This window comes from Oenanthe melanoleuca, chromosome 4, assembly GCF_029582105.1.
Source record: "Oenanthe melanoleuca isolate GR-GAL-2019-014 chromosome 4, OMel1.0, whole genome shotgun sequence".
In the NCBI taxonomy this organism is placed as follows: Eukaryota; Metazoa; Chordata; class Aves; order Passeriformes; family Muscicapidae; genus Oenanthe; species Oenanthe melanoleuca.
This window is the reverse complement of record NC_079337.1, coordinates 179975-200412: the sequence shown is the minus strand read 5'-3', so window position 1 is coordinate 200412 and position 20438 is coordinate 179975. Positions and strand designations below refer to the sequence as shown.

Sequence of the window (20438 nt, the reverse complement as noted above, 5' to 3'; positions counted from 1 at the left end):
AGTCCATTTCCTGTGGCTGCCAGCAGCAGCTCCCAGGCCAGGTGTCCTCTGCACAGCCAGGGCTGGCACGGCACAGGGGGTGCAGCTGGGAAATATTCACAGAGCTGCTTATGGCAATCGTCGTGGGTCTCTCGCACCTCTGCCCCTGCCAAGGGAGGGGAGCTCTGTGGGGGGAGACTGTGCTGTGCTGGAGACAGGGAAACTGAGGCACCCTGTGACCAAAGCCATTTTATGTCCTCAGCAGAGTTTGGAGGCCTCAGGAAGCCATGGCAGGGAAACAGGAAGGCTGGATAGTAGCTGGTGATGTTCCCCCCAGTCTGTCTAGTGGGAAATGGGGGGCTGAAGGCCGGTGCTCATGGGAGAGAGACCAGACAAGAGAGGGTGACAGCCTTGTGGCTATGTATCTCATGTTTGCAGGTGACATGCCTCAGACCTCCCTGACTCAGAGACTTGCAGCTCCTGGCGTGTGTCCAGACTTTTCTGATGTTTTCTTGGGGTTTGGAGAGGATGTGGAGCACAGTAAGTTCATTTTCCAGCCGAATTTACAGCACAGAGCCTGACATCTTCCACACCATTTTCCTGCTGGAGTCCTTTGCAGACTGAAGAGCTCTCCCTGAAAGGCTGGATGCTTTGGCACTGCTTCTGTTAGACAGAGCTAGAGGTTTGCTGCTGATAATCCTGCCACAAATTCAGAATTAATCACAGCATAATGGAATCTGGTAGTGCTGGTTGTTAATTCTCTATTGAGTCTGCATTCCCGTGTTTGTTCTCATTTGTTCTGATCAGGGCCATTGTCTCTAATATTGCTGCATAAAGGGTAAGAAATAAATCAGCGGTGTTTAGCTTTCCTAACCATCTGCTCTGGCTCCCATCCCAAACTCAGTTTTTAAGTTGGGCACAGTTTGTGTGATTTTGCCTTGTGACAGAGAGCGTCTCTTGGGAGAGGAGGAAAAAGTGACTCCAGATCTCACCCCAGGGATCGATCATTCCAGGGATACTGCAGTTGAACTCACCAGGTTTTTGTTGTCATGCCTGTGATTAGGCTGAGCTTTGGCAAAGGGGCCGAAAGGAACTTCTTTCTCTCTGGAATAATGGGATTAATGCTTTTAACAGCAGTGTGTTACTTGGAGGTATAAAGTACTTGGTTTGGCCATGGAGTTTACGTGCTTTGGTGGCATTTGGTCCCAACAAGGTCAGTCTCCAACCTGTGTAGACTGTGATGCGCCCCTTGGGTCGGTACTGAACCTTCCTCTGGAGTGCAGCCAGTTGGTTTTAAGAGGTGTTGTTAATGCAGTGAAATTCAGCTCATTTGGGAGCTGCTGCATCGTCACAGATGGGACATACATCTTGTAAACTATAAATTTTTAAAAAATTATTTAGCATCTCCGTTGCTGTGTGGGCCATGTGGCAGCGAGCATGGGATAATTCCACAGCTTTCATTATAGAGCACACATCAAACATTTAAAGTCCACGGGTGGTGTTTTCAGGAACTATTATAATAATTAGGAAAGGAGAATGGGTTTAATAAGAGTGAACTGTAAACAGTGATCAGCAGCCAGACCCCATCCCTCCCTGCAGACCCATCTGCACGGCACATCTGGGCACACAGAGCAGGGAGGAACGTGTTCTATCCCACCTGCCCTGACTATGAAGGCAGCTGGGAGGGTCTGGGTCACCCTGGGACACAGCAGTTACAAACTCGAGGAGAAAAATCTGTCAAATACACAGAGAAGCCTAGCCATACCCTTCCAGCTGCCTCTTGTGCTCAGTCCCTTGGCAGCTGTGGCTGGCTCACAGGGCCCGTGGTCCCTGGGCTGTGCCCACAGCGAGGGCCCGGGGCAGAGCTGGCAGCTGGGGGGATTCAGCATGGCCTCATCCTTCTCAGGCACCTGGACACTGCCTGAGGCAGGCTCTTGTGCTCAGCACTGCTGCTCCTCTGGAGCCCAGCACATAGAGGTCTGCAGCTTTTTGGTACATTTCATCTGACAGGATGAGACATGAGAGGTAAGTTTATGAACTCTTACTTGAGAGATATAGTGAGCACTCTAATCTACTTCATTGTGCCAAGCAGTGCAGTCCTTAGGAGCAGCTCCTTGCAGTGGGATGCACTGTGGTGTGGAGGGAAGCTCTGACAGCTGGAAATCCAGTCAGGCTGTGTTGATCATGAGCATCTTCTCAGTGATGAGACGTCCCAAATTACACCCAGCAGAGGAATATTCTGGGAAGGAGGTTCCCATGACTGAAGTTTGATACTCCAGGCATAGCAGCCAAAGGCAGGATTGCTTCCTGTCTGTATGGGGCAGTTTGGGGTGCTTGTGCTCACCCACTCTGGTCCCCATTCATTCTCTGGTGCTCTCTGCAAACCTTTGGAATTCCCTGGTGACCAGCAGTGGCTTTGTTCAGGGTGATGGAGGTCCTTGAGTAAGATACTGTGGAGGAGGACAGTTCCAGTGTGCCAGTGAAGAAGCTGTTGAATAATTAGCTGCTTTCTACAGCTGCATTGTGTGTCCTGCCAGGTGTTAAATGGGCAGTGCTCAAGTCAGCAGATCTGTTATGCCATTCCGTGTTCCATGCGAGTTTAGGCTCTTGAGAAAGCAGCCAGGGTGCTGGCCTGGGAGCCACAGCACCTTCAAGCTCCTCGGGCCTGGATAAGCCCCACCTAGGAAAGGCCCTGGTTCAGGCGGTGCTTCCTGCTGAGTTGTCCTTTCTGTCCCTGAGCACATCCTTCCCTGGGCCAGGGACACAGAATCACAGCTGTGGTGACCTGCCAGTCACGGGCCACCTTCCAGACAGGCCACCAGGCAGGTCTCAGCAGGGAGCTGGAGCCACCACTGGCTGTCCCCGTGCTCTGCCGCACCCGAGGCGCACTGCCAGGCAGTGGGGTGGGGGAAGCACCCCCTCTGCTTTGAGCTGGGGGCTCCTCACTGGGCGTGGCAGCCAGCCTTCAGATCCAAGGAAGCACTGTGGGCTCTCCTGCCCCCCACAGGGACAGGCACCCATGGCTGGGTCCCTCCCTGTGTGCCCTCCAGCCTGGTGTGGGGCAGCTCTTGTCCACTGACCTAAATTGAGGCTGAGCAAAGAGAGCAAGCAGCTGCCCCACTACTGCTGCTCTGTTTTCAGCACGGCTCGAGCATCCCTAATCCCCTCGGATTTTGTATCTACCAAAACAGCTTGGGCCCATCAGTAAATTGCAGTGGCATATGGTCCAGGTTTATGAGTAATCTGGCACACGCTGAAGGCAAGGAGGACGTCATCCTTCAGCAAATACAGAAAATATTGGCGGGAGGGGCTATGACTGTATTTAATGTAGTTGATGAGAAAGCTGTGAGAAGTGTTTACCTTTGAAACCAGTCCTGTTTCAGCTTCAGCTGCTGGGAGAAGCTGCTGTGTAACAGAAAACAAATAGAAGTAACAGGGGAGTCTCGTTGGTCCCACAAAGGTTTTGTCACTTAAACTGATCCCATGGATGTGTGTGGGGTTGGAGGGGAAAGCAGGCAGCTGGTGCCACCCTGTATACAACCAGTACCACATCAGCCACTTGGAATAGTCCTCATCACCTCCGTACAGGTGAAGTTCCTCTAGCTGGGGCATATGCCACTGGCAAAGCTTCATCCCTGAAAAGAGGAGAGAAGTGCAGTTTTAGCACTTCTGGGAGGAGGAGCTTGATCGTGGACACCTTGGTGGGCCTGACCTTGTAGTGGCAGTGTGTGTCCCAGCATGGTTTCCAGATGTTCTCTGAGGATGCAAGAATAACATTCCAGTGTCAATGTACTCAGCATTGGCTTCATCGGGGCAATTCACCTGAGGAATGTCCAGTCCTGGTCAGGGAACCCTCTGTGCAGTCCTCTCCTGGCAGGGACATGAAGCTGTGGATGGTTTGGGCTGACCAGCTAGTGTGACAGCCCTTCTGTAAGGGCTGAGGACATTCCTGGGCTCGGCTGACATGCCCCAGAGACATCTGTGTCAGAGCTGGGACATCTCTGGGACAGGAGGATATGGGGATTGGAAGGGACTGTGTTGGGTAAAACGCTGCAGGAGCATTGTGAGAGCTTTTCCCTGGCCCCTGATTGCTCCCTGGGGCTCAGACCAGTGATGCTGTTCCCTCCAGCTGGGATGAGAGCCGACAGTTTCTCTTCTCTCTTCCCCGCCCAGCTGCTGTGGGCTCTGGAGCCCCATTCCACAGAGGGCTTGAACTTACTTTCACTCTTCCCAAAATCCATGTTTCCTCAGTATGTTTGGAAGCCCCGCTACAGGAACCTCTCTCACAGCCTCCCTACACTGTGTATTGCTTTGGCAACACTGAATGTTTTCTTTGGTTGCATAGACGTGGCTGTGGCTGTGACGTTCAAGGGGGAGTCCTCTCCAAGAGGAGCTGCTGTCCTGTGGCCTGGTCAGCAGCATGGAGAAGGAGAAAACAGTTGGCTCTGAGTGCCACTCTGCTGTTGCTGCCACTTGGAAACACCCCAAACTTCAAGGAAAGTTTCGCCGCTTTAATCCAAGAAAAGGCCTCAGCAGCTCACAAATAACTTAAACCTTGAGCTTTTAAAACTTTAAATGGAGCCTTTGGGACCGTGTTTGTTCAAATTTTACATACCTTGGTGGCTCAGATTTTGAGCTCTTTGCTGCAAGCTTTGAAGCAACACAGTGTGCAGTTTTAAAGGAACTTTGCTTTTTAAGTGGGAACTGTGCATTTTCTGTCTTTGTTTTGCATAGTCCAATTTTGCATTCTGGAAACTAAAGAAAATATCTTGTGTTAAAGGGTGGGATGCAGGCCATGTGATCTCAGCAGCAAGATGGAGCAGGGTGCATTGTCCCAGTGGGAGTAGTGTCTTTTTGGGACCATGCTGAGACATTGTGCCACACTGCTGGGCAAGTTGCTGGAGCCAGGAGCTGAAGTTTCCTGCAGTCCCTGGAAATCCGAGGGTGTCTGCTCACAGCTATTGCTTTAAGTGTGTGTTGACAGGCTCTTCATGTGCTCCATTGCTTTGCTGCCAGTGGCGTGTGTGTGCTCAGATGGATCCAGGGACACATCCTCCTTGCCCCTCCAGGCTGCCCCGGTATAGCAAAGGCCCCTGCTGCCCCTGCCCTGCTCTGTTCCAGGGACAAGGACATCTCAGGATCTGTGCCTGGGAATGGTGAGCTGCATGTCATGCCAGGAAAAGTGGCCCCACATCGTCCCTCATGCTGCCGCTGGCCTGAGGGAGGGCACGGCTCCCAGGAGGCGCTTGCTTGCATTTTTCAAAGCGGTTTGGGGAAGGGCTGAGCCCCAGGTGTGCAGCACAGCTCTGGTCTGCAGTTGTCCCTGCCGTTCTCCTCCGCTTTCAGGTGGGTGGGACACCACCCATGATCTTTCCAGCTGTGATGGCAGGACATCTTGGCTGTTTCCTCTTCAAGATGCGGCAGTGAGTGGTGGTGCTCAGAATATGCACGGGCAGTGTCCTGGTGTCTGTCTGCTGCTGCAGGGCACATGCTAGGCCCTGAGAGCTGAAGGAGTTAAACTGCTTCCAAATAGGCCTCTTCATGCTAATAAAGTGCCTTGGAGCTGGTCCAGCAGGCAGACACCTGGGTATTATCCAAGCATCTGACACCCCTAGAGAGCCAGAGCCTTGATGAGCTTTGTACACTCTCAGAAATCTTGGAGAAGAAAGGAGGCTTTCCATAGAAAATGGATTTCAGGGCCAGTGAAGGACATGATGTTCAAGATCATTGCTTTAAAATAATTTCAGCTGCAGTTAATGTGAAACAAAGAAGAAAAGAAAACCCAAGACAGTGAAAGGACAATTAATTCTGAGTTGGAGCTGCAATTTGGAAGGGCTGTATTGTGAAGTGACCCTTTTCCAAATGATACCTGCACTGGCTCTTCTTGGAGAGCCCTTTGCAGTGAAATGTTGTGTTGTGTCACTTTTATACTGAACGTTTGTTCTCCCCGGTGTTACAGAGACCTTGAGTTCAGCCCTTCAAAAAAGGGCCCAGTGCAGTGAGGAGGTTCTGCAGGGAGCCCTGGCGCAGGCTGGGCTGAGCAGAGTGCTCTGGGGCCAGCCCCCCTTTCTGAGCTCTGGCAGGATGGAGCCTGGCTGTCCCCTGGGCTTATGGCACCCTTCCATCCATCCTGTTTTGCTCCTCTCTTCTTCCCAAACCACCTAGCACTGTACCCTCATTGAGAGAAGTTCTGCAGAGCCCCTTTTAGGACTGTAGAGTGTCCCTTTGGAGGGCACAGTGTCCCTACTCACAGGGTCTCACCCCACAGAGCTGTAAGGGAACTTGGCTCAATGGATCATCCTCTCTGGCTCTGACCTCCTCTTGCTGGTGTGTCTCCTCCACTCTCAGCATGTGTTCTACTGAATTTCTCCAGAAGCTTAGAGATGCTTTTGATGGGGAGCTGTTCCAGGGGCTGAAGCCTGTACAGAATATGATGTTTATTACTGGGCCATTCCGATGTAATTTGAATAATATCTATTTCTGGCCTTGCTCTTCCTCAGCTTACAGAGAAACCAAATAAAAAGCTTTGAGGCCAGAGCTCTAATGAGATTCACATTTTGGACATCAGATTGGTACAATAATGCATTTCACACTGTTGTTTCCTAATTTGCCTAATCAAATAAAAGGAGATGAAGCATCACAGAGCCCAACCTCCCCATTCCAACAAGGCAGTGCTGAACCCATCACTTGGTGCTTAAATTAATTTTCCCCACACAGGTTGGCCAAAGCACAGAATTTAATCAGCATCTTGCAGCTCTGTCAGTAGACACCATCTATCCCAAGGGCTGGCAATCCCAGGCAGCTGTCCCGAGGAACCCCAGAGTGCAGGGATAGCCTGGAGAGGTTTGGGGGAAGAGGGGAAGGGGTCTGGGGCTGCTGCAGTCCGTGCTGTCACAGCAGGGTATGGAGCAGGTTCTGTGCTGTGCTGAGTCCCACAGTTAGAGCAGATGGGGCTCCCTGTGCCCTCAGGAGATTGTCCAGGAAACTGAGGGCTGCTGTTGGAGCTGGAGCAGGTGCCCAGGCTAAGGTGGGCCTTGAGTTAAGGCTCAAACCAGTGGTCTGGTCAGGGAGCAATTTCCCCACCGCTTAGTCATGTCTTGTTACATCCCAAAATGGGCAGGACTCATGCTCCAGGTACATCCATGTTCCTGAAGGCAGCCTAGAAGCAGCATGCTGTTTGGAACAAGTTTTCCTAAATGTCCTGTTAACTGAGCAGTGCTGCAGGGAGCTGGGTGGCTTTTTGGGTACTGCCCAATTCACCTCCCAGAACAAAGCAGTTCCACTTACAGAATGCTGAGACCTGGGAACCCCACAAATGCTGCAGGATTCGTGCCATTGCGGATGCTTTCCTCCTACAACGTGTTGGAGATTTTAGCAGAATTTGAGATTGTGCTTTTAAAGGAGAACCAGTCAATGGGTTTGGGGTATTGTTATAATTCACTGGGAATCAGGAATGGCATTTTGGTGCTGGTGACATCAGAGCAGACCTAAAAATTATACTAAGATCCCCCAAAGTATAAAACCACGTTTGAGTTCTGTTTCTCAGGAGATGTGTTCTGGCTCAGCTGTGCTGTAGAGTACATCCAGCTTTGCAGGTGGGGTTTTTGCCTCAGAAGGTGCATTTGATCCCAATCCCAGTGAGGATGGCTCTGGTTTGTTTCAGTGGGCCCCTGAGCCCTATGGGTACATCCCAGACCTCCCCAGAAGGCAGCAGCAGCCACAGGCCCCAGCTGAGCAGTCCTGTGCATTCCTGTTTGGGAAAATAAGTCCATTTACAAAAACAGGCAGGGCAAGCAAATGAAAAAAACCAAAACAAGTGTGAATTAAATAATACAATTTTGGTGCAAACGTGGAAATCAAGTCTTGCTTTTCCATGGATTGTGGAGCCATCCTTGTGACACAGAAAGACCCACTGTAAGTTCACTGCCATAAGCCAAAAAAAATTATCAAGTAAAGGCAGTTTCTTGCATCCAAAGTCCCTCATTATATTAAGAAAAATATTACAGCACAAAATTTACTAGTGCATCACAGGATCCACTTGCACTGTTAAACAGATGGCACCTACACAGGACCCAAGAATACATAACAATTTTAGTTGAGCCGATGCAAAATAGATTTGTGAAATAGAATAGGACATGCCAGGTCCAATAAGGCCCTCCCTAGAACTTGTGACATTAGTTTTGGAATGGCACAAGAGGTACTCAGAAGCTGCTCCTTAGCAAATGCCTTGCCTTGCTCATGCAGCCTCTGGGGTTTCTGCTCAACACGCTGTCCCGGCTGTGGTTTTTCCTGGGAGCGCTGTGCCGACCCCTTTGGCCATGTGAGGCCGTGTGCCTGGGATCCGACTCTGGTGCAGCTCCAAGGGCCAGAGCCCCAGCTCTTGACTGCTGCCTCTGCGCACCTCGGCACTCGGCAGGGCATGCACCTCTGGCTCTACCTGAGCTAGCATCTGCAGCAGGTGGGCTGTTACTGTGCCCATTCTGCTCCAGGGCCACGCTGCCATGCCCGTTTTGGATGTCCAGCAGTGCATAGAAGGGAGGCCAGGGACAGGTGCTGCCTCCCAGCACTGCAGAGCTGAGCTCCCAGATTTCCCTAAGTGCCTCCTCTGGTGAAGGACAGGTTCCCTAGGCTGAACTCCAAAGGCAGGTGGTGCTGGTGCCTTTGCTGCTTCCCAGCAAGCTAAGGAGAACACCTGTCCTGCAGCAGAGCAGGGTTCCTGTAGTCATGAGGCAGCACTCGATGAGAAAGGATCAAATGGGGATTTCTCCCTCATTGATAGCACTGGGTTCTTTCACTTTTCCCCACAGTCTGATTTGTGACCAATGAAAGAGCCACTTCCTCCACAGCTGGTAAGGGAGGTTTGGTCTGCAATGACGTAATGCAGAATTCCCAAGTTCCTCCTACATGTGCAGGAGAAACAGCAGAAAGAAAAACCTAAAACCTCCCCTACTTAGAATTTCCACCTTTGTTTTTTCCCTGGGGTCTGTCAGCATGATTTGAACCATGAGGACGTGTTAAGGTGAAAACAGTAATCAGGGCAGTCTGATGTCAGCACAGGTTTTGCAGAGGCCAGACACCTGTGTCCTAGGAGTTTGTGAGAATCCCAGGAAAGGGATGCAAACCCATGCCCTGCATGAGATGCCATTGCTGAGAAGGGTCAAAGATAAAGTTATCTTTGCCACTAAACCCCAGCACTCCCAGCAGTGGGAATGCACCCCTGTGTGAGTGTTCCAGTGTGATGAGGCTGAGTCAAGTGTGGAAAACAAACTGCAGCGTGTGAAATGCAGACTTGTGGTGTCACATTAGGGATGATCAGAAGAAGAGGGATGTAGCAGAGAAATTTGCTGCAGGAAAATCCCCAGCAGGAATTGGTAGCAGCCAGCCAAGGCTGTCCTAGGCTGCAGTGCCTAGGGCTCGGGGTGGGCCTGCATCGCAGCACTCAGAATTCCCTTCCGTTCCGCCTTGGATCAGCCTGGCCCGGCTCCCCTGGGCTACACTCAGCAGGGTCATGCCTGACGAATGCTGTAGGTCTTGTGACATCGAAAAACTGAAAGGGAATATGCCAAAAATTAATTTTTAATTCGTATTAGCTCCAGCCAGTTCATTTCTGCTATTATCAAAATGTATTAAATAAAAATAGCCTTGTATTGAGGATCTTCTTGTTCCCATGAATTCTCCCTTGCCTCACTGGTGAGAGGAGCCCCTCAGGGTTGCTTGGTGGCATTGCTGGGCTCTTTGTGCACAGCTCTTTAGAGTTCTCTCAGGCATTCTGAGCACTCCTGCCAAGGAACTCTCATTTGTGCCATCTGAATCAGTGGATTGTGTATCACCCTACACCTCCTGCCCCCCCAAATTATTTGTGATGGACCTTGCACACTGTGTAATAAGGAAACTCTCAGGTACCAAATTCTGCACCAAAATGCCCAGTGTAACGTGCTGTGATATTGTGCCACTTAGAAGGGAAAATCCATGTTGAGACTCAAAATGTGGTTTTGCTTGGGATCAGCCTTTCTGTGAAGAACTGCTCATTTCACGGTTTTCAATGGACACGGGCAGAAAGAACAAAAAATGGTCGTGCATTTCTACTTGTGTGTCTCAGCTGGTTGCAACTGCTCTTTGAGAGGCAGCAGATAAACATGAGGGGACAACCCTCTTCATCTCATCTTGTCGTCCTGTTACACAGTGCAGCTCAGAACACGAGCCAGCGCTCCAGCAATACCTTGGAATGTGTGTACATGGAAAACGGAGAAGTAAGAGGGAACTGACTGACTGTGTTATAACCTAGCATCTGCTGAGCTCAGTGCTTCCAGCTGTGCCGCCTCAGCACCTTGAGGAGCAGTGCAGGACCTCACCTGTGTCCTGGCACACCTGCCCAGTGTTGGCTCTTGGTCCTGCATTGGGCTGGAGACTGCAGAGAGATTTAGTCAGCGGCTTAAGCTCAGCCAAGACCTTGCAAGACGTGCTCAGCCCAGGGCCAGTGCCAGCCAAGCTGTGGTTCTGCGGCGACTGGGCGTCGCTGCGGGCACTCAGTGCTTCCGGCTGTGGGGCTGATGCTCCGCAAGGCACGAGCAGCATCCTTGTGGTGTTGGAAGGGTTCTCCCTGGCCGTGGGCAGCCAGGACCCCTGGGTGCTGCTGTAGCAGCTTTCCTGGCCACGCTGTGCACGGGCTGCCTCTGCAGGTCAGTACCGTGGGTCACCATGGCTCTGCAAAAGGGAGGTCTGACCTGTGGGAATGATGGGGAGGCTACGGGGGAGAAGAAAATGGAAATAATGACTGAAACTTAGATAATAATTTTATTTATAGTCTAACGTGCAGACATGGCTGTTGCTGATGAGGCTACCAGTGACATAAATAAACTCAAGCAGAAGATGTAAGCGAGTGGATAAATGTAAAGGCATCTTTGGGCAGTGCCACGGATTTGGACATGGACCAAGAGAATTATTTCTGTCCCTTGCGATTCCAGCGAAGAGCACAAAGGAGATAATTAGCCCAGGATGCTCCGCATTGCTCTTTCCATCTTGCACACATTCATGCCCACCAAATGTGAAATGTTCGCCTTTTCCCCTCCAACATGATGGTTGTTGAACTTATTTTTAGTGTCATTTGATAAGCCTCCCTGCTCACAGAGAGACATCCCACTGACCCAGCCACTGGTCATTGTCTATACCAGTTCCCATCAAAGCGGGCGCGCTTTGTCAGGTTTCGACTCGAATATCCATTCTGCCTCTGAAGTACAGTATCGAAAGTGACTGGATCATTTGAGCCTTTTTCTTCAGCTGCTCCCTCCTTCCTCCCCCACAGTGTTTCCGCTCACGCTAACATAATTTGGCATCGTCGACGTGACACGACACTGGTTTTTCTAAAAAATTATAATACATACATTGTCGATGTTTGGTGATGGCCGGCGCTCCCATAAATTTAATTTCCAAATTGATGGAAGGAGGTCTTTCCCAGTGCGGAATCGTACCCGATGCTCGGCGCCCCCTCCGCCGCTGAGGAACGCACATACAGTAATAGGTCATTCAATGTCAAAAGGCATAAAAAAGATGAGCAAAATCTTCACAGGCTGCTGCTTGCTGTTGCCTTTAATTATATTAATTAAACTTTGAAATTCTCATGCAAAGAGAGTTGCTGGCTTGTGACGCTGAAGAGCCCTTGGAGATTTGTGGGGGAAAATACCCTGAGATACCAGCTTAGTGGCTACTGCTTTTTTTAATAAAAAAAAAATACACAAGCCTACGACTGCTAGGTATGTTTATAGATGATGATGTTTTATGCGCTACTGAACTGTGAATGCAGGAAAGGGGAAAAAACCACCAGCCACAGTGTCAAGGTCTTGAAGCATCAGTCCCTCCAACTCGGCTCAAGATCTCTGCTTACATGCTGTCTTCCCGGGGAATAACGCTCTAGTAATTCCTTCCTGTCCCGGGTGCATAATGAAAGAAAGGTGTCTTCAAAAACTAAAGGGCAAAGTCTTGCTCGCTACCAATACCTCGAGGCATCCTGTCTACATTTTGTCATGCGTGTGCACTTTTCAGTGTTGGAGTGACAAGATTTCCAGTCAGAAGGTTCCCGTAAGGCACGATGGAGGAGCTGGCGAGGGTTGGGGATCTGACATGGCTCTGAGGCACTTGGCTCCGTGCCTGCTTACCCTGGTGGGAATTGTTATCCTGTGCCCGTGGCGAGTAGTCCCTCTGTAAATACCACGTGCCTCCGCCGCAGCTGAGGAACGCTGCGTCGCCACTAAAAGCACCTTGAGTCCTGAGAATCTGTAGTCCTTAAAAAACAGCAAATAACAGAAAGAGAAAAGCATTCTCATCTTTGGTGTCTGTGCTGTCCGTTTGGCGCTGCACAGAGCCAGGCACACATGGCAGTGCTGCTCTCCGGGGCACGGGCAGAGCAGCGGTGCACAGTTGGAATGTGGGCTCCCGGAGCAGGGATGCAGGAACCTGCGGAGCTTGAGCTGGAAGATGGTCCAAGGGATGCGAGGAAGGGCTCGGTTCTCTCAGCTGGATAGGACAGTGGCAGTGTGGCTATCTCTCCTCCTGGTATCTGCTGCTTCTCCTCTACTGAGAGGGAACTCGGGAGAAGTTGATACAGCGGCCCTGAGGGAAGACAGAAGCAGTTACTGGTGGAGTAGCGTACAGAGGTTGCTGGATGCTAGAAGGAGGCTATAATTGAAATTCAGATGTTTGGGAAAATAACAAACCCATGAAAAACCTTTTAAGAATTAATGGAAATTACCCAGAGTGAGGCACCACATTTGCCTTACAAATGCGGGCTCTAAGCAAGCGCGAGGACACGGGCGACACATTCCGACACTCCCAGGCCTTCTGTGAGCATAATTCACAAATTCTGGCAAGCTGCAGTGAGCAAAACCAAATCCATCTGACCGTGCAAAGGGAAGAGCCCGGGAAGGCAGATCCTGCCCCCAAATCTCCCCCGAGCCAGGTCCTCACACAGTGAGTGCAGATAGATGTGACTGTTAGTTAGCAGAGCTGCTGCTGATCTGAAACTGCATTTTATTAGCAATAATCCTAGCTCTGAATCGACAGACTCTGTACTTAGGATCTGTAAATTGCTGTGCACAGGAGGAACAGGGGTTTCTTGTGATGCCATATCCATAAAGGGCCCATAAAGGTGAATCCTGACAGCTTCCAGTGTAGCAGAAGAAAACATATCCAACAGCAAAAGCTGAAACCTTTTTTATTCACTTGGGAGCTCATTTAAATGCCTAAACTCCCACAGGGTCATGGCATGTTGGAGTAGGGTATGCTGCCTCAAAGCAGCTCTCTGGCACAGCAGCGATTCCTTCCCTTTGGTCACGGGCATCTGTCAAGGATGGTGCCACGTGAACGGTGCTGGCTTTGGAGCAGGCAGCACTGCTTGTGCTCTGAATCCTTATTTCTCCTTAAAGAGATGCACTGCTGGAGGGAGGTTACTGCTTTCTCCTCAAACCTGGGAGATTATGGAATTGCCGAGTGAAATTTGGGCTGGGTTTCATATTTCTGTCATTCATTTAGTTTGATCTCCAGTTTTTCTGGGTATCAAGGAGAGTGATGGCACACAATTATCTGGCATGACACAAGCGGGTTTTGGCTGGCATGAGAGGGGCAGTGTTCTCATCAAGGGGTTTCCTAATGGTTCAGTGCTAGTTCTGTCAGCTGTTTAAGAAATATAAAACTGGTGAAAAGGTGGGGACGGGAACTGTAGGAACTTCTGGCTGCCACCATCTGTATTATAAATGTAGAAGAGATGCAGATAGATAAATCATGGAATCCTTTAGGCTGGAAAATCTCTTAAGATCACCCAGTGCAACCATTCCTTCATCACTGTGAAGGCCACCACCATGTCCCCAAGTGCCATATTCACATGGCTTTTCTGCCAGGATGAATGGTTCCAGGCAGAGCAGGGAGAGAGGAGAACCTTAAACAAGCACTGCTCTTTCTGGCTCCCCTCTCATCTCCCACATCTCTGCCCCCAGCTTCTTCATTCCATGGCTCAAAGAGAAGGGAGGAGAGAAGGAAGTTGTGTGGTTAGGCAGACTCTTGCCTGTGTCACTGGCAGGGAAAGCACCCTGAGCTGGGGAATCTCAGAGCCCTAAGAAATAGCAGCTCTCCAAACACTGTCAGCATCAGACGGTAACATGTAATAACAAATACTCTGTCGGCTGAAATGGCAACTTCAACCATTTGCATTCTAGATGGGCAAACTGAGGCAGGCACAAAATAAAAGGCTGATGTTTACTTGTCAGGGGTTTATCACCTCAGATCAATACGAGCTGCAGGTTTGCATTACTAGAAACTCAGTGATGTGACCAGCAGCACTCTGGTGTGGAGAAAAAGCTGCGGACTCACGTAAGTCCTTCCTGGAAAGGCATCCAAAACCTCCCATGCAGCAATATCTGTGTCAGCATTGAGACCAGCTCTTAGAAACAGCATATTAAATTCTCCTTCTGATTAATCTGACCTTTACAGAAAGAACTGTTTACTTAAGTAGAAGCACTATTTACTAAACATTAGTGTCACCAGTCTGCTTTTGAACTTCCCAATTAAATCATGCATGTTCCATGTAACCAATTCCGCCAATGCATTCCCATCGTGCTGGCATTGCCGGGATACCCCAGCGTGGGGAGTTCCTGTTACACTTGTGTCCCTGAGCTCAATTAAACCATCAATCCAACCAATTTGAGTTCTGACGTACCATGCCTTGTAAATCACTGGCTCATAAACCTTAACAATACCAACATGTAGTCAGTACGAAATTGCACTAAATTAGTGGTTTAGCACTAGAGTAATTAAAAAATGAGTTATGCATGCATTCTGTGATCTTTGTAGAGAATATGAGATCTATCTCCATGCACCAGATCCAACAGGAAAAACCTCACCCTTCATGCTCACAGGTGCACCAGAGGTACTGCAGGAGAAAACTGTGACAGGTTTTTAACAGCAACGAAAAAGAGGAAGGAGATCTATGGCAAGGGGGTTTACCTAAGAAGGAATTCTTTTCTATTACATCCGAGCAATTTCTTACTGAATCTAAGTTACAGGGCCAGGTGGAAATTTTCCCAGGGCGTAGGATCTCAGGGAGTAGGTGCTCACACCAAAGCCCAGGTTAGAGCCTCACCTGGCAAGGCACCAGGAGGGGCCTGCAGGATCAGCTCTCCCCCTCGTGTCCCTCTCCAAGCCCGTAAGGCTCTGTGGGCAGTGCTGGGGGGGAGATCGCTCTGGGACAGTGTCCACCCTGGGCCTGGAGCCTGGCCACTGACTGGCGAGCCAAGTGTGACGAGCACTTTGGGGTGTCTGTGTGTGTGTGTGTGTGTGTGTGTGTGTGTGTGTGTGAGCAGACACATGCTGCTGCCCGTGCCATCCCAGCAGAATTCTCAGCTCTGGCAGGGGCAGGAGAACACAGCTCCTCTGGAGCCCTTCCAGTGTTCATCAGGCATTCAGAAAGGGCAGCTGAAACAGGCTGGATCTGGGATGGGATGTGACCACACTGAGCCTCCAGGCTGAGCTGCTCTGCCTGGTCTCAGGTGCTTGTCCCTGTGTGTTGCCTTTAGCATGCTGAGTAGTTGAACCCATGGGAAAAGTTTCCTTGGATGCCACTGCTGATGTGTTCAGGCTCAGGACAAAGAGCAATTGCTTTTGCAGAGGAGCACTTGGCAGTGCTGTTCTGCCAGGACAGTCGTTGCTCCGTGTGATTGCTGATGTCCTAAAAGCTTGGCTTCTCCTGCCCTTGGAGGACTGAGATCCCCACAGCCCATTGCTGAGACTCGTGTGCTCCTGCCTCGGCTGCAGTGTCCCATGAAGAGCATGTGCCTTTTGGGATTTGGCACTGATCCTGCACTCCATGATTGGTGCCCACAGAGCCATGAGGAAGGAGAGGGCTTCAAATAATGTCCTTCCCAAGACATGTACTGAACACTGTTATTTCTGCTGCCCCATCCTCACAGCACTACCAGAGCATCTTCCATCCCCCTGTGGGCACACCCCTGTGAGCACAGCCTGTGTCCCCAGGAAGCTACCTGCTCCCAACAGCTCCCGAGGGCAGCCTGCCCAGGCTGCTGCTGCAGTTTGGGTCAGCAGGCAAGAACCTGCTTTATCTGATTCTGTTTCTTCTCACGTGCACCCTGTGGCCCAGCCTGCGCTCTGCCTCTCTGAGGACCCAAGTTGAGGGCAGCGGGTTCTTCCCTGTAGCCCTTGCACTGACAGACAGGACTGTGAGCACGTGTTCCTCTTTGCTAATGCATGGGAACAGGCCATTTCCTGCTTTCCACACCTCTTTAGAATCATTACCTCCCCATCTGCTGCTCACTGGGATAGCAAATGTGCTCCGGCCCTACACACTCATGTGCAGTGGTGACAATAAAAGGCAATTCTGAGGGAGTAAAGCTGGAAGGGAGAAAACTGGGCACTGAGGCACTCAGAGTCCTGTTTCCTTGCTGAATTGATCCTGGCACTTCCCTCGGGCAGCGGGAGCGGAACCAGAGCACCTATGTGGGGCCCCACCCCTCTGTCCGACAGGGCCCTCGGCGAGCTCCCTCTTCCAGAAGTGGCACAAGCAGCATTACCTAGAGCTTGTGTCACGTGAGCCATCTGGGCACTACAATTCCCCTGGCATTCAATCCCACTGCTCCTTCCCTGGCAGCAGGCCTGGGATGTATTTCAGTTACAGCACTCACTCACCCCATAAATACCCGCTGACAAGTATACAGCTGAAGGGACCTTTAGATTTTCTTTTAAGATCACTCTTTACTGTGGAGGAGGGCTGCTAACCCACCCCATCCTGTGCAGCTCTGAACAGCCCTCAGGGACTGGATGCTGGCATCTCTCTCCTGCTTATTCTTTGTTCCCCACAATGTGGTAATCCCTCATCCCAGACCCCTGGGAAGCTCAGGGCGTTGTGGGGGTTTGAAACGGGTTTTCATCCTGCTGACACCAAGCCCAGGGCCGTGCTTCCAGGCTCTGAGCACTCAGCCCTTCCCTCTAGCCAGGTGTGCTGCCACGAGCATGTTTGTCCTATGCTGGGGAAATCCACGGCTGGTTCTCCCTCTCGCCTGCGGCACAGCCCCACGCTGCCATTCTGCAGGTGGCACCCCTGAGCCGTGGTGTGCGAGCAGGACTTGAACTGAAGAGCTGCCTCGCAGCTCATCAGCAGGGATTGCTCAGAGTGCTCCTGAGCCAGTTATTGCTGCAGGCACCAGATCCTCTCTGGGGCTGCTTGTGGCAGCTTTTCCCCACAATTCCTGAACTGCTGGCTGAAACACCTGTGACAGAGCTCAGGTGAGCTCTGAGCTCCGAGAACACTGCAGGGTGGGCTCAGAGGCCTCCTAAAGTAACAAAAACATCATGAAAGGAAACAAAACTACAACTGAATGGTGCTATTTGGGCCCTACCAAGAATTTGGTTTTTCACTTTAACAAATTTTGCCAGGCATATTAATCTGTGTATTTTCCTCAGATTCATGTAATGTAAATACTGTATGTGCATGAACCTCTTGATCTTCCCCAGCAATCCCACAGTCCTGGAGGTCAACTTCCAAAGGTCACAGGATCTGGGGTCCAGGAACTGGTTTCCCAAGGGAACTCAAAAAAAGGCTGCTATGAGGAGAAGGTGCCAGCATAGTTACAGGTACCTCACGGCCACCTTCCACCCCTTGGATGTGCTTTAGCTGCAGGAAAAAAAGGGCAGGAAGACAAGACTAAGTTTTTTGAAAAAATAGTTCCTATCTTTCTCACCTGATAAATGCTGCATTTTGGAGCACAGGCCAACAAACCAAACCTGCCAGGGACAGGTTCCAAAGAGGCAGTTTAAAGGTTGGAAGATTTTAGTTTTCAGTGCCTGTGATTTAAATGTGTGTTTGGAGCATATACTGAGGAGGGCAGGATGTTTATGTGTGAAATGCTGCTGTTGGCACGTGGGGTGGCTCATACCCACTTGGTGCTGACTGCAAGGATGGAACTGCACATGGCTGCTGCTGCCCTGGGAGCCAAGGGTATCTTTGGTTTGCTGGCAGCTTTGAGGAAATGCCTTTGGAGCAGCTTTGTACCCATGAGCAGCACTTACTTGGGAACTGGGCATACGGACAGGTGAGCACAGCTGCTCCATCTGGGAGTGTATGTCACCAGGGTGTGTCCCTGCGGGACCCGGGTGCAGGTGCTCTGCAGCTCCCTCTGTCCTGTGGCACCCAGCCACAACCACCTGCACTCCAGCTGTGTCCCGGTGCCCTGCACCCTGTTGAGGACAAGGTGGAGTGGAGATGGCACAGGAGCGGGCGCTGGGCTGGCATGAGCGCTGCCTGTCCTGCCCTGATGGGCTTGGGTTGTGAGGAAAGGGAGGGATTTCTTTCCTTGGCCAAGTTTTCCATGACTGCTCTGTTCAGCAGTTCTCCAAATAACTCCTGCCTTGACTGAGAGTGGTTGTGACAAGCTGCCTGTCCTGTGAGCTGGCCTTCCAGGGCTGGGAGGAGGGAGTGCTGAGCCGGCTGCTGGGCCTTGGGGGAGGAAACAAACCGCCTGCGTTTGGAGCATCTGCTTCAAAAGGAGGTTGTGGCAAATATTTTATTCAGCCGAGCTGGAGGTCTCCTGTCTCTAGAGGGCAGGAGTTTGTTGTTTTCCTCCTGCATGGCAAGCATTCTTATGCAAAAGGAAAGGATGTGGAAATGGCCTAGAGAGCCCCTGTTTTCCAGCACGGATCCTTTGGAGCGAGGGCCCCAGCTCACTGTCCCTGCCCCTCGGCAGGGAGCCTCCCTCACCCCAGCGCTGCTGCCTCCCTGGAGGAGCCCCTCTGGCCAAGCAAGCTCTGAGCCTTTCCTGAAGGACGTGCTCGGTTCCAGTGCGGGCCCCTGCCAATGGAGGGCTCCTCTCCTTGAGCTGTCCTTCTCCTCGACGGCAGAGCGAGGCCGTGGCAGTGCCGGGGGGAAGGTGCTCCGTGTCCTGGCGCCGGCCCAGCACACCTTGCCCAGCGCGGGCACTCAGCCGCTCGGGCACGTGCTGCCGGAACCAGGACACCAGGACACGGATCCTGCAGGACACAGTGCCTGCAGCGTGTCCCTGGGACAGCTCCCTCTCCTCCCACCGAGCATGGGGATTGGATTGGGATTTGTGCTTCAGGTGAAGCTCTGGAGGCCACACTGCAGCCCTGCAGCACGTGGGGAAGAGCAGGAGAGGTTTCTCTGGGACAGCTCTCAGCTCTTTGAGATCTTCCCAGATCTTCTGGGATGAAACCCTGCTGTGAATGGGGATCCCATTTATGTTTTGGAGGGGTCTCTAGATTGACACCAGGCCTGATCTTTAGTGGCAGTTTCCTCATGTCAGTATCCTAAACAACTTCCTAAGTTCAGTACATCTTTTCTGGGAAGAAAAGAAAGATAATCTGCTACTATAGAGGCTTCAAGTCTCATAGAATCAAGAATCGCCCTGATGAAACCATAAATTAGGAAATCCTAGTGTTCTGGGGCCTTTTTTACCTATGAGGACAAAGAATATCAGAAATATGGAGTTCTTAGGAATGGCACCTCTAAAGCACAAGTTAAACATTCCCATTATTCTTCCTTCCTTCCCTTTGTGCAGCCACTGTAAGAAGAAAGCAGTTTGTGCTTCTCTGAAATCAGGTGTAGCAACAGAAACTGCCGAAGACCTGTTCTCCTCAAACTCCACTTCTCATCTATCATGACCTCAACTCAGACCTCTCCTAAAATCCCTTTCCTTTAGGAATACTTCCCAGTGTCCTTTACCTGATCAAGTCTCTAACCTGGGCCTTTCTGAACCTCTTCAGATGGCTCAAAGATTTAAGACGCCGGTGCTCTGTGGCTTTAGGTCAGATCATCCACAGTTGAGTTCTGAGCCCCTAACAGAGCAGTGGCATTTGGATCCTGGCCCACGGATTATACAGCATCTGACTGGCATGTGGCAATGGCTTGTAAGGAGAGAAGGAAGCCCAGTTCTGTGCTATTTAGGACATTATAGGAATCATTTGAAGCTAGTTACCATACAATTACTATGACCAAAAAATCCACTTTCAGAAACTCTGTGGGAAGACGTCAATCTGTTTGATGCAGTAAGCAGGGTTTAAGTGGGGGCTCTTAAGAGGAAGACTAGCAGGAGGGTGCAGCTCCCTGTGTTTGTACCCACATGGCTGGGGCTGCCTCTGGCTCTGGCTCTGGAGATGGGAAGGGAGAGCCCAGCAGGACCCTTGTTCTGCACTCACACTGCACATGGCAGCCCTCTAGATGCCACTGTGACCCAGCTGTGCCAGCCCTACAGCTTCTCTGTGCTGCTGATACCAAGCACTGGGCCACGAGGGACACGGGTGCCAGGCTGTTCCCCACCCCTCAGCCACGTCAGCTTCCCTGGTACCACAAGGGTAAGCTCTCCTTCCTGCAGACAAACCCCCCAGCACATTGATAGGCTTTGGTTGGAATGCCAAAGGGATTAGTAATTCACATTTTCCAGATATTT

The 20438-nt window shown here is 51.0% G+C and overlaps 1 protein-coding gene and 1 long non-coding RNA gene across 2 annotated transcripts in view; one reads left to right on the top strand and one right to left on the bottom strand.

Annotated features, from left to right (window-relative positions):
- The window catches only part of LOC130252214 (uncharacterized), a 167875-nt gene that overhangs the window by 128499 nt on the left and 18938 nt on the right, over window positions 1-20438 (top strand). The window lies entirely within an intron of this gene.
- Window positions 10755-20438, bottom strand: part of ANTXR2 (ANTXR cell adhesion molecule 2) — a 76681-nt gene continuing 66997 nt past the window's right edge. Inside the window, exon 17 of the mRNA XM_056489570.1 lies at window positions 10755-12585. Coding sequence (XP_056345545.1) covers window positions 12547-12585 — 39 coding nt within the window. The 3' untranslated portion in view covers window positions 10755-12546. The remainder of the gene's footprint in view (window positions 12586-20438) is intronic.